The sequence below is a fragment of the Lissotriton vulgaris genome, unplaced genomic scaffold (assembly GCF_964263255.1).
Source record: "Lissotriton vulgaris unplaced genomic scaffold, aLisVul1.2 SCAFFOLD_336, whole genome shotgun sequence".
NCBI lineage: Eukaryota > Metazoa > Chordata > Amphibia > Caudata > Salamandridae > Lissotriton > Lissotriton vulgaris.
The window spans coordinates 1,436,633-1,449,461 of NW_028249992.1; the positions used below are offsets into that span (position 1 = coordinate 1,436,633).

The 12,829-nt window shown below is 42.2% G+C and overlaps 1 protein-coding gene across 1 annotated transcript in view; it reads right to left on the reverse strand.

Annotated features, from left to right (window-relative positions):
- Positions 1-400: 400 nt before the first annotated feature.
- LOC147663437 (membrane-spanning 4-domains subfamily A member 4A-like) overlaps positions 401-12,829 on the reverse strand; it is a 159,830-nt gene continuing 147,401 nt past the window's right edge. Inside the window, exons 6-7 of the mRNA XM_086950462.1 lie at positions 4,746-4,865; positions 401-523 (exon numbers count right to left, since the gene is read on the reverse strand). Of these exons, the coding sequence (XP_086806588.1) occupies positions 401-523; positions 4,746-4,865 (243 nt within the window). The remainder of the gene's footprint in view (positions 524-4,745; positions 4,866-12,829) is intronic.

Consider the following 12,829-nt stretch of genomic DNA (forward strand, 5'->3'; position numbering starts at 1 on the left):
TGGACAAAAACAGGCTTGAGTCAATGGGTGACTACACATAATCAAATCGTCATGCTATTGAACCTGTGTATGGGTTTTACTCATTTTAACATCAGCTTAGTGTCAATCTTTTACAGGGCAAAAAATTCCATTATTTGGAGGCCTTTTTTTCTGCAATGTGGATTACTATGATTAATGAAATTAACAGTGGCAGTAATGAAATGACCAGCGGTAGTAATTTTGCTGCCAATATTACCTAAGCCAATTGGTCTGAATTGCTACATTTCTCCAGTGGTTTTATTTACCGTTGTTGGCAAATAACAATCTAAATACATGTGGCTCTTGAGAAAAAAAAGAGTAACAAAAGTTCTGCATTTCCTTTTCATACTCTCAATTGATTTCATCCCTTCACTTTTCACTTTCAGGCAAAGTAAAACTGGTCTTTTTGGTTGTACATCGGTGGTGGTGGTGGTGGTAGTGATGCAGGTGCAACTGTGGGACAGCTTGCTTGAACGCTCGGGTGGTTGTGGTGGATGATTACCGCCTATGGAAGAAAAGGAGATAATGTTTTATAAGGTTAAATGGGAGTTTGTTGATTCTGTTTCTATCAGTCTGCATTTCTGCCACAAGCATGCATTTGTGAGCATCATCATCTCTTAATACCCAACCCATTCTGCATTAGGACGTATATGTCAAAATACTGAGTTTATATTTTCAACCTACTGTAATATTATATCCCGAATATCCACTGCCAACATATCGAGCAGGTAAGTATATGCAGGTAAGTATAAATGTACTGTTTTATCTGCACTTCTACGTACCTTGAAGATATATGTATATCATCAATGGAAGTAACACTAGTCCAATCATTTTCAACTCTAAAGCCTCAAATATGCTGCTGTAGAGCTAAGATAAAGAGCAAGGAGCTGAAACCACATTAGCCCGTTTAGCGCGTCGAACATTCCGCCCCAGTGCGGACGTTCGATCGCGCTAACGGGATTCGGACGTCCAACGGTCGTGCGCAGCACCAGCGAGGTAGTGCACGCGACGACCGTTGGACGTTCGCAGCACGGAAGGGGTTAAGAAGAAAAGGCATGTACAGACTTTACACCATGGGGCATATTTACAGGCCTAACTGCGTTGCTCTTGCACCACGCAACGTGGTGCAAGAGCAATTAAACTTAAAAATGTGATCAATGAAGCCACGCAAGGACACTTTCTGGGGGCCCTGAGTGGCTTCATAAATCTCGACTAATGCAATGCTTCATACATCGCTGCATTGCCTTCTTCTGCACCAGGGAGGTGAAACATGGGCCTTGCATGGGTGTTCCTAGGCAACTCCCATGGTTTTTGAGGCATTCCCAGATGTACTAGAACTGGGAATGAGACAAAAAGATATGCCTTTTCCAGGAGAGGCTTAACGAGGACAAATATCTTTATTTCTCATTGTTACATCCTCTGTTTATGTGTGCTGCATTCTGAAGTACACATAGAAAGATAAACAAATATACCTCTAAGTATTGTTTTGTGCAGGTTTCATGCACCTTCCTCCACAAAATCAATCCTGGAAGCAACTCAGGTGCCCTTGTACCATGATGCAAGGTTGCCTGTGTTGCCGCTAGGCTGCTAAAACGGCATCAGTAGAAGGACAGGACTGCACTGTATTCCTGAAAATACAGTGCATTCCTGCCCTTTCCCAGTCCCGCAGCACAACACAGCAAGGTGACTTGCTGTGCTGCACCGTGCAACCTTTTCATAAATATGCCCCCCAGTTTATTTTGTCTAATAAAATGTGATTCATTCTTGGCTCTTTATCACCAGAACACTCCGAGATTGTCACTTGTAGACTGAGAAGTTTACAAAAACTATAATGTAATGTAATTTAATGATGTCTTGTAAAGCGCATGAATCACCCCACATGGGGTATCTCCGCGCTGTAGACCGCTGGGGAACCCGTCCTGGCTCTCCCTGTGAGATGGACCCTACTGGGTATCTCCAGGGTGAAACCAGGCATCCCCGGCGTATGTGGGGGGCCGTTGTGGAGATGAGGCAAACTAATGCCCAGAGTTGCCGAGTATGATCCCTGGTTAGAGTAGGCACTGAGGCAAGAATTATCGGGTCCCCTGACCCTGGTCCAAGACCCTGCCGCGTCGGGAATTGAACCCTGGTCCCGGACCGTCCTCTGCTTCCGGGTCTGCCGACTCTAACCAGTGAGCCACACCACTCCACTATATATAAATATATACATTCAATGCTTCACAGAAAACAGCTTGTGTTCTGGGTGTCTGCACCACCCTGGAATGCTTAAGGTGGCCCAATGACTACCCACACATTTTTTGATTGGCTGCTTGCAGGCAGTCACTAGGGTTCGAATAAAGACAACTATCCATATTGGTGGTAAGGGTGGCCAATTAGAATTGCTGAAAAGGTATGTTACTTTAACAGTCTCACCTGTCACTCTTACAACCAGCCAGATTTGGGCTCTGTATTGAGACACCCACTTCCCCAAAATCTTACTGATTTATGCTCAGCTCACAGGGTGTGTCCGAGGAGAGAGCGGGTTCTGAATTTCCTATCAGAAACACACTGCTTTCAGTACTTCACTGAATTTTGAGCCGATGGAGCATCTGATAATTTTTTGCAGATGCTCGGTTATCGTTCAGCCTTAATACTTGGTTTATTTGAAAACAAGCATTTAACATATACCATGTGATGCAGGGACCGCTGTATTTACACCAATTTCTCTAACACTACTGCGTTCAGGTGCTTGAGGTGGATTCCTCTCCCCTGATGGGATTGTAAGAGGAAAATCTACTTTTTTTGTAAAAAGCACACGTGGAAAAGCTTGCAGCATCGGTTGATGATGAGTAACAATTATGTAAGTGCCAGACATATGCTTAAGAGCATCATCAAGACACTCCAGCATTTTCAATTTGCTCAATTGTTTCTTGAGAATTGCATGCTTCTTTGGTGCACAAGACATCACCTAATTGCTCTACAGGAAACCATCGTGACAATGGTCCAACGAATTTGCCAGGTTAAGGTTTGGACCCAGCGGTAAAGTTTCAATTTCAGCCCATGCCAGATATGGGAGGGTGCTGATATGTCTTGGCTAGTTCTGCAGAAATCATTCTTTTGACTTGACTACTAGGCAGACTAGTTACTACAGATTGGTCGCACTAAGTCCCTCCTTCCAAGCGGGCCAGTGTTAGGTGTAATAATTATTGCACCAGATAAAAGCTGACACCGATGTGTTCCTAATTTATTGGCCGCAATCATTATCGCCTTTTATGAGTTCGCCCCTAAAACGGGTGAATAGCATGTGGATTTTGACGCTTACCAGAACAAAACCCACACAACGCGGTATTCACTTGCCAATTTACCCCCGTAAATATTGCCAGGTTTGCCCCACCAATTTTTATCCATCTATACAGCTTTAATCACAAAACTCATTTTTCCTATGGGTGCAGTAACAGGATTTACCACACATTTTCAGGCTACTGTTAATGAGGGCCATAGCAGTACACTGTGACTATTTAGGGTGCATTTCATGTTGGACTGAGAATCCAGCAAGCATATTTCTTCAAGATTGCTTCTCTGCCTCTTAGTTCTCATTAGACAAAGAGCTCTTTTGATCCTATTGTCTCTACTACCTTCTTTCTACCTTCTTTCTTTCAGGCCACTGCCTGGGTTCGGTGTATATTTTATTGTGGTTGTTATTATTGTTAGGCGCCTTGATACCTGCGGGTTATTGTTTTGCGCATTATAAATTTTTATCATCATCATCTTGTCCAACCAAGCCCTCACTAGGACTCTGGTTAGTTCTGTGCATTTGGTTGGCTGGCAGCAGAAGTAGAACTTTATCAATTAAAGGTAGTTGAAGCTTTCTGTTTTTGACCTCATTCTTAATTTGACACTGCCATTATTGCTCCTTGACCAAGATGATCCCCAAAGTTCAGATTTTTGTTTTTCTCAGAGACCAATATTTGTGTCCATAGAAAGTCAAAATTCCATCTTTAATGCTGCCTCCTGACAACTTTTTTGTATTTTAGCAAAAATTAAGCAGAAATATGTTCTTTCACCTACAACTATATATGAATAAGACAGTCAGTAATGTGTTATTTGTTTTCTTTGTTCCCTAATCCCTTATCCAAACTTTGTTGGATCAGGGAAATTTATAGAGCTATCACTGCCCCTGCATGAAGAAGAGTTCTGCAGAGGAAGCGGATGCAAGCTGAGATACTGTCATGACACCTCCGAACTCAGGCAGGTAAGTACCCCACGAACAGCACCTCACACAGGTGAGGTCACGTGCACATACATTAAAAAGTAAACACTGGGGAAGATAGGCCTGGGAAGGTGGATTTTACTAAAGTAGTAATTCCAATCCATACCTGTGTAATTGTTTGCTTAATTATAATGGACTCCTATCTTTACGTAGTGTTTACTATAAAAGTTTTGCCAGTTTGTACCACTGTTCGTTCCCAGTTATTAGTTCCCAGTCTCATTTTCATAAACAGATATTTGTCATGTCATGATCATCAACAACTATAGTTCCTACACCCAGCATCAACGTACCTATCAACCTTACTAATAAGTTTCTATTAACTTCATAGTACATCTGACAGGTTCACCACTCCTAATATAGACATGAAATGCCCTTCCCATGTTACCAGAAGTTGCATTTCTATATCAATATTACAGCAATGGAAACAAGTGGTGAATGGAGTAGGAGACAGTAGGGCCGAATGAGTCGACTTTATTACCACGTCTGCACTGGAGTCGCGACACACAGCCTTGCAGCCGAATATGGAGGTGGACATCGAGATGCAGAACTCTACAACCATGAGAACCAGAAGCAGACCCTCAATCCCCTTCACGACTGCCTGGAAAAGACAGAAACAACATAATATCCTTTGTGGGAATCCAGCAATAAAGTGAGAAATCTTTAAGCGAGGCACTTAAAGTGAGAAACGTTTAGTGATAACATGTAATCTTCAAATGGGAAATGGAAAAAGTGAGATACATTTAGCAATAATTGTTTCACAATTTAAAACATTTCCAGCATTTTCCATTCAATCATGAAACCTTACCTCTATCCCTAACCATAACTACATTGCTTTCCATAACTATTAAATGTAACTCATAAATCAGACTCCCTGACGGTAACCCAATCCATAACTCTACCCCTAACAATAACCCCAAACTTGAAACTACCCCCTTGCCCTAATTGTAGCTTATGGTTTTTTCCCTAACCCTATCCCAAATATATCTAAGCCCCAGTCTCTAATCACAATCGTTACCCATATCTTTAACTTGACACTATACCCTTCATCAAACTCTTCCCCTACTGTAGCCCTTACCCTGTTCTTAATCCTAACCCTTACACTAATTTACTAAACGTTTTCTGGACTCTTATCCTAATCCTAGCGCTAATCCTGCAAAATGATCTCGAATTTTGGATTTTTCTAAATAATCCTGCGGCAACACTCGCTTGAAAATGTAACAACTCTCTGGTCTATTAAGGGGGTAAGCTACAGTTAGCTTGCAATGCTTCTTATTGTTTTTCTGATTGTGAATGATTTTGGATGCAACAAGTATTTTGTATGCTTCCTATGGATCCAGAATTAAGAAGATAGCATCAGTGGTGGCTGGCAACCTAAACATTTGGTAGGGCAACCACCCAAATATTTAGGGTACCAGCCGCATGTAGCTGTCAGTCATGGCTTGTTATAAACAGTGTTTATAACGAAGCACGACTGAGAGCTCTGAAGTTGGAGGCAAGGCTGAAAAATAATTAAAATGAAAAATAAAAAATGCACTTACCTCCACTGGCTTGCCTCCTCCTATCCTCGTGAGTCCCTCGGCGCTCTGACTGCAGCAGGGGAATTCTCCACTCAAATCCTGACGCTGCCTTCATTTTGCAGATGAGCAGCATGAAAGAGGAGCCAGGATTGGCTGGAGCAGGCTGCCTTTATGCTCCTTGAGGCAATAGGGGCCTGTTTCTGTTCCCCAACTAGCTGTCTAAGACAGGCAGGTTTACACTGCACAAGTCAGGCTGGCCATCGATAGACAGCCGGCCAAAATACCTTGTGCAGTGTAAACAGGTGGAGTGAGCACCACTTACCTGCTGCCAGTCAGCAGCAGTGGCCCTACCCCCAAACAGGACTCGACTGGTGAAAGGGAAAAATAAAATGGAAATAAATGCATTTTATTACAAATTATTTTTTCTCCTTTGCGGCGGCGGTGGCAGCGGGGGAGGAGGGGGGCGATGCTCCTCTACCCTGATGCTAATGGAGGGGCTGCCGTTGGATAATATTCTACCTTCATAGGAATCAGTAACCTTAACTTGGTATTACACCTGACAGGTAAGTGGAACAAACTAGTTCTGCAGGCTTTGTATTACCCAATTAGAATATGCTCAATTAGAATCTGTGTTTCATATTCTGCTCTCTTGCCATGCTTGCTAGCCCTATGGAACTTATTAGTTTACTTTTAGGAAAAAACATCTGTTTAGGTGACCACAATAGGATTATGGACATTTTCATTCTGCAAAAATCAGAATCTGATCAGCTTAAATCAAGATACGTCTGACTCTGTCTATTTTGAAAGTGGCCACTATGAGAAGGAATCACAAAGCACAAGTCTTCTAGGTGTCTGAAAATCACCACACTCTAAACAAGCATTTGCAATGCAATAGGTCTCGCATCTGCGCGAGTTTGAGCTATTGGCATTGTAAATGACAATGCCTTTTATTTATGCATTTTAAAAACCTGCAAGCAGTGCAGAAACAAGCACTTTGTATTTATTGTTGTTGCTTACGAGAAGCAAGGCTGGCAGTAACTGAGCCTCTTTTACTGCTAGCCTTGCTTCTTGTAAGTGTTGTAAGGTCTTGTCTTGTCTTCCTCCTTTCCACCCTGTCTTCCCTCTTTGATCAGCCTGAGGATATTTAGAATGTTGTATGATGTCACAGAATGTGGGGTAACTCATGTTAGTCAGTTGACTCCAGGCTGAGCAGAAGGAAGCTGCTCCTGGTGGGTCCTTCATACTAACTTACTTACTGGTCTACTTACTATCTTTGCTACTTACCTTATCACCACTGTAACTGAACAATCTAATAAACTACATCTTGGAACCATAACCTGGCCTCTTGTGGACCTCATACTACGACAGTAAGCAACAATAAGTACAAACTGCATGTTTACGCATCGCTTGCAGGTTTTTAAAACACATAAATAAAAGGCATTGTCATTTATATTGCTAATAGCTCAAACTTTTGCAAATGCAAGACCTATTGCATTGCAAATGCTTGTTTAAAAATAGCCTCCTACCTACCCCATCCCCCACAATACTAAGTGACAGAAGAACTTTGCACACTGAGGGACAGATTAACAATACACACTGAGGGACAGGTGAACCAAGCACACTGAGGGACTGATGAACCCTGCACATTGAGGGACAGATGAATCGTGCACACTAAGGAGCAGACCAACCATGCACACTGAAGGACAGATCAACCATGCACACTGAGGGACAGATGAACTCTGCACACTGAGGGACAGATGAACCGTGCACACTAAGGAACAGGCCAACTAAGCACACTGAGGGACAGATCAACCATGCACACTGAAGGACAGATGAACTCTGCAAACTGAGGGACAGATGAACCCTTCACACTGAGCGACAGACGAACTAAGCACACTGAGGGACAGATCAACCAAGCACAATGAGGGACAGATCAACCACGCACACTGAGGGACAGACCAACCAAGCACACAGAAGAACAGACCAACCATGCACACTGAGGGACAGATGAGCCATGCACACTGAGGGACAGATGAGCTCTGCACACTGAGGGACAAATGAACCATGCACACTGAGGGACAGATGGACCATGCACACTGAGGGACAGATGAACCATGCACACTGAGGGATAGATGAACCATGCACACTGAGGGACAGATGAACCGTGCACACTAAGAAACAGACCAACCAAGCACACTGAGGGACAGATTAACCATGCACACTGAGGAAAAGATCAACCATGCACACTGAGAGACAGATGATCTCTGCACACTGAGGGACATATGTACCATGAACACTGAGGGACAGATGAACCTTGCACAGTGAGGGACAGATGAACCTTGCACACTGAGGGACTGATAAACCTTGCACACCGAGGGACAGATGAACCTTGCACACTGAGGGACTGATGAACCATGCACACTGAGGGATAGGCAAACCGGCACATTGAGGGACAGACAAACCATGCACACTGAGGGATAGACACTACGAGTCACTTTCAACATGTTTTACACCTCTGCAGAGAAGGCCTCTGGCTATGATTCAAGAGCAAGGATGTTTGATGTAAACCTCTTAAACATAACTTCAAACCAGACAAAATGTTTTACGCACTTTCCTAGTTGAAACTAATCAAAATAAACCAATAACAATTTGTTGCATTGCCTCGGCTCATTCAATGTATTCTTTATATGATTAGTCTGAAACGATCACTGAAGTTGTTTTCACTCGAACCCCTAATTAATTTGACTTTATTTCGCGCTGGAAAAGAAACACCCAGACGCAGCACCAAGGAGGCATTTCGGTGCTAATAACAATGACCCTAAAGTCATCTTTATTATGTAATATTTGCAAGACTGCATCTGCATCAGTTACATCGTATTTCAAATATAGACACCACAAGGAGGGAAAATGTGAGTTTAGAAGCGCTTCTTCTAAAGTATTAAAAATAGTATAATGTATTGAAAATACTCAGCTGGCCCTTACGAACAGGAACACGCGCTCGCTTTACATCCCCATGAAGTAAAAGGCATTGGCTGGGAACAGCTAAAAACATTTTGCATCGAAAAAGTGGAGTCAATGTTCCTGCTTTCACTGCAAGCTTACCGCCCCATATGCAGCAATTCTGGTCCACAGTGCCCCTTTTTCCGACTCTAACACTGGAAGAAAGGCCACGTTCTTGTTTGAACTCATATCGGAAATAATGCATTCAAGAGCAATATTATGCAAATATCCTCATCAGCAGCTTCCGGTTTGAGTGCGTTTGTTTAGCCAAAGCGCTGCAACGGTTGAGTTTGCGGTATTTAACTCATTTAAAAAAAATTAAACAAAAAGCCTGCAGAGCGAGCTGCAACGCTCCTAATGTGTGGCGGACTGGTTACCGTTTTAAATAAGCAGCATTAGCGGTGTTAGGGGGGCGTGGCTACGGCGTCAAGGAAGATGGCCGCAGATCCGGAGAGCTCCGTTACGACGTGAGTTGACGGGGGCTCCTCCAGGCGACTTCTTCCTTCTTGGATTACCGGACCAGTATTGAAGTGTGGCGGAAGGTGCGCAGCACATTTACATGTGCTTTCCAGCCCACAAGAAGCTGTCCTTACCGGTATTTCATACTTTCAAGTTCCAGACGGCTCGCGTTTGAACCGCGGCCGCCATTTTGGTTGCATCTTTCTGCCGTCTTTTGCCGCATTTGTTCTACTGGACTCCCTCACCTTTGACATGCTGGATATTTATTCTTATTTGGTTACTTCTGGAATTTGGATGATTTTTGCTACGCTTTCCTGTTTCTGAGCCTCTTATGCTGATTGAATAGCATATTTCTAGTTCTCCTCAGGACGTGGCCGCCGTTTTGATTTGATATTTTCCTCACTTCGACCTCAGGGTGAAGATGTGCAACTTGCTGTTTCTACAATGTCCTCTTCTTGCTTCTATATAGCATTTTGTTTTGCTTCCTATTACTATTAACCAGAGGCAAGCGTCATTGTTGAGCCATTTTCATTGGCAGTCTTGTGCTGGTTTCTCCCTTTGACGCAGTGCGATTTTCCGTTGATTTCTTTATACAATGGCAACGTCACGTACCAACCGTTCTGCTGCCCTTCAAAAACGCACTGTTTCTCATGTGCCTTTGGAAGATAATAACCCTTTTAGTGTTTTGCAAGAAACGATCGATGATTCACAATCGGATAACGTTACCACTAAGGGTTCTGCTACTCCTGGTTCGCGCTCCACAAAACCACTTTCCAAATCTTCCTCTTCGTCTCCGAATGCTAACTCAGGGAAGAGACCTAAAGCTAATCATCCATCTCCTACAAGCATGTCGAATACTATTTCTATGGAGCTTATATTGGAGGAGATCCGAGCCCTTAAACCTTATATGTCGGAGACTGATTCCCGTCTCCAGAGTCTTGAGGATAATTGGTCTCACACACAGCAAAGAGTGGTGGATCTTAAGGGTTCATTGGCTTCAGCTCAAACGGTCATTGTCCAGGTTCCTACTATGCAGAAAGAGATTGCTTCGCCAAACAGCAAGTTGAAAATTTGGAAAATCGAAATAGACGTAATAACCTACATATTTATGGCCTTGCTGAAAATCTTGAAGAGTCAAATCCAATTTAGTTTTTTCAATCTTTTCTTCCCACTCTTCTCAATCTTCCAACTTCACCACCTTTGAATATTCAACGTGCTCATCGTCTAGGTCCAGCGTCTCGTCCATCAACTTCCACTTCCTCCATGAAACCTAGAGGTGTCATCCTGTATTTTCTGGAGTATACTGACCTACTTCGAGTCCTTCATGCAGCCAAACAAAAAGGGAAAATTCATATAATGGCTCTAATCTTTTCTTTGCTCAAGACTATGGCAAGGCTACTGCAGATCGCCGTAAGAGATTTTTGGACATGAGACCAGTTTTACGGGCCTTGAAGGCCCGCTACGGATTATTTCATCCTTGCATCTTTAGGGTCACTTATAATAACAAGACAACATCTTATGAAGATCCTGTTCGCTTACAGCAGTTACTGGATTCCTGTCATGCCGAATCGATGGACATACCACAGCCATGATTATTGTTGGTCTTACTGTCTTTCATGATGATGCCCCCTCTGGTTGTTTGACCTGCTCCTAATGTTGGCTGTTTCGTAAAGATGTTATGTCATATAGCTGCTGTGTCTTAATTTCATGTTTTGTTTGACGTATTTGTTATTTTTCTCTTTTGTATTCCTTTAGTTGCTGGTCTTGTGGTCCCTGAGATTGTTTTTCATTTGTTCCTCCTCAATTGCCTGGTGGTTCCTCCCCTTGCCGCGTCTTCGTGGAGGTCTTCGGTCAGTTGTGCTTCCTTCCTTTATGGTTCCTCCATCCCCAGTACTCTTGTATTTTTACGGTATGTGTTTTGTTCTTATATTGAATTTCTATTTTTGTCTTCTTTTTGCACCCTCTTTCCTATTTTTTCCTATCCTTTTACTCAGCTCTCTTCTTTTCTTTTCTTCACTTTCTTGATTCTTAAATCTTTCTCTCCATTTTCATCCATCATTCACCTCTTTCTTTGATTACATTTTTCCACTTTTCTATACTTCTTACATGACATCTCCATATTTTCTTTCTCTTATGTCTTCTTTTCTTTTCTCTCCTTTTTCTTATATACCTGCATCTTTTCCGGTAATCGCTAGTTGTTGGATTGTTTTGCTGGTTATTATTCATATGTTTCAACTTTTTCTTAGAATTTTAAATGTCAATTAATGTAATTTATTGGAATGTTAAAGGTTTGGGTTCTCCAATTAAGAGACAACGTGTTCTTTCCCACTTAGCTCACTTGAAAGGAGATATAGTGTTATTACAAGAAATTCATATCAAAGATGTTGAGGTCTCTAAACTACGCCGTAATTGGGTGGGTCAGGTTTTTGCTTCATCGGGGACTGGAAAACGTAATGGTGTTGCTATTCTATGTCATAAACGTTTAAATGTTCAGCTTGTTAAACAAGATAATGACACGGAGGGGAGGTGGGTGGTTGTATCATTGTTGGTCAACAAAATTCCATTGACTTTTTTTAATGTTTATGCTCCTACTGTTCCTGATAAGTTGTTCTGGCCCCAAATTCTTTCTTCCGCGATGCATTACACTGATGATTGTTTTATTTTGGGTGGGGACTGTAACATGATTATGGACCCTTTCCCTGACCGTAAATCCAACTCCTGATTTTCTCCTTCCCCAACACATGCTCAATTTACTTCGGTTATTTCTCAAAGGTCCCTAGTTGATTCATGGAGGCTGTGCAACCCTACCTTGCAAGAATATACATATTTTCCCCAGTCCACTCTTCTCAATCCCGTATAGATTATCTTTTCATTTCTAAAACCCTTACACAACTCATCACTCACTCTGATATTGGTTCCATTTTAATTTCAGATCATGCCCCAATTTCCCTTCAGGTTGATTTACTTCCTCCTAGTCAAGGTAATAGAATGGAGGTTCAACAATTCTTTACTTCTGGATACTTCCTTCTTTGTTGCTTTTCTTAGTTTTGCTTCCCTTTTCTTTGCTGACAATGAATCTCCTCAAACATCCCCTCAATTGGTTTGGGACACTTTTAAGGCTGCTTCTAGAGACTTCATTGTTTCTTATGTCGCCAAAAAGAGACGTTTAGCCACGCAATCTATGTCCTCTCTTACTTCCTGCATCAAACACTTGGAACATGTATATCATTCATCTAAATCCCAGTCTGACCTTAATAATCTTATCACTGCCAAACTTTCCTTCAATAAGATATCCACCGAATCTGCCAATTTAATTTTGCTTAAATCCAGTGCTAAATATTATTTCTCACAAAATAAAGCTGGAAATATGCTGGCGAATTATCTTAAGGTTAAAAAAGAACGTATGAAAATTGAGTCGATTGTCTCCTCTAATACCATCCTTCATAAGGATGAGGATGTTTTGGTTGAGTTTTCTAATTTTTACCAGACTCTTTATACTCCTGAATCTCCCCCTCTGTCTTCAGCCATTGATTGATATTTATCTTCCATCCCTTCTCCTTCTATCTCTGATGTAGATTTCTCCTCC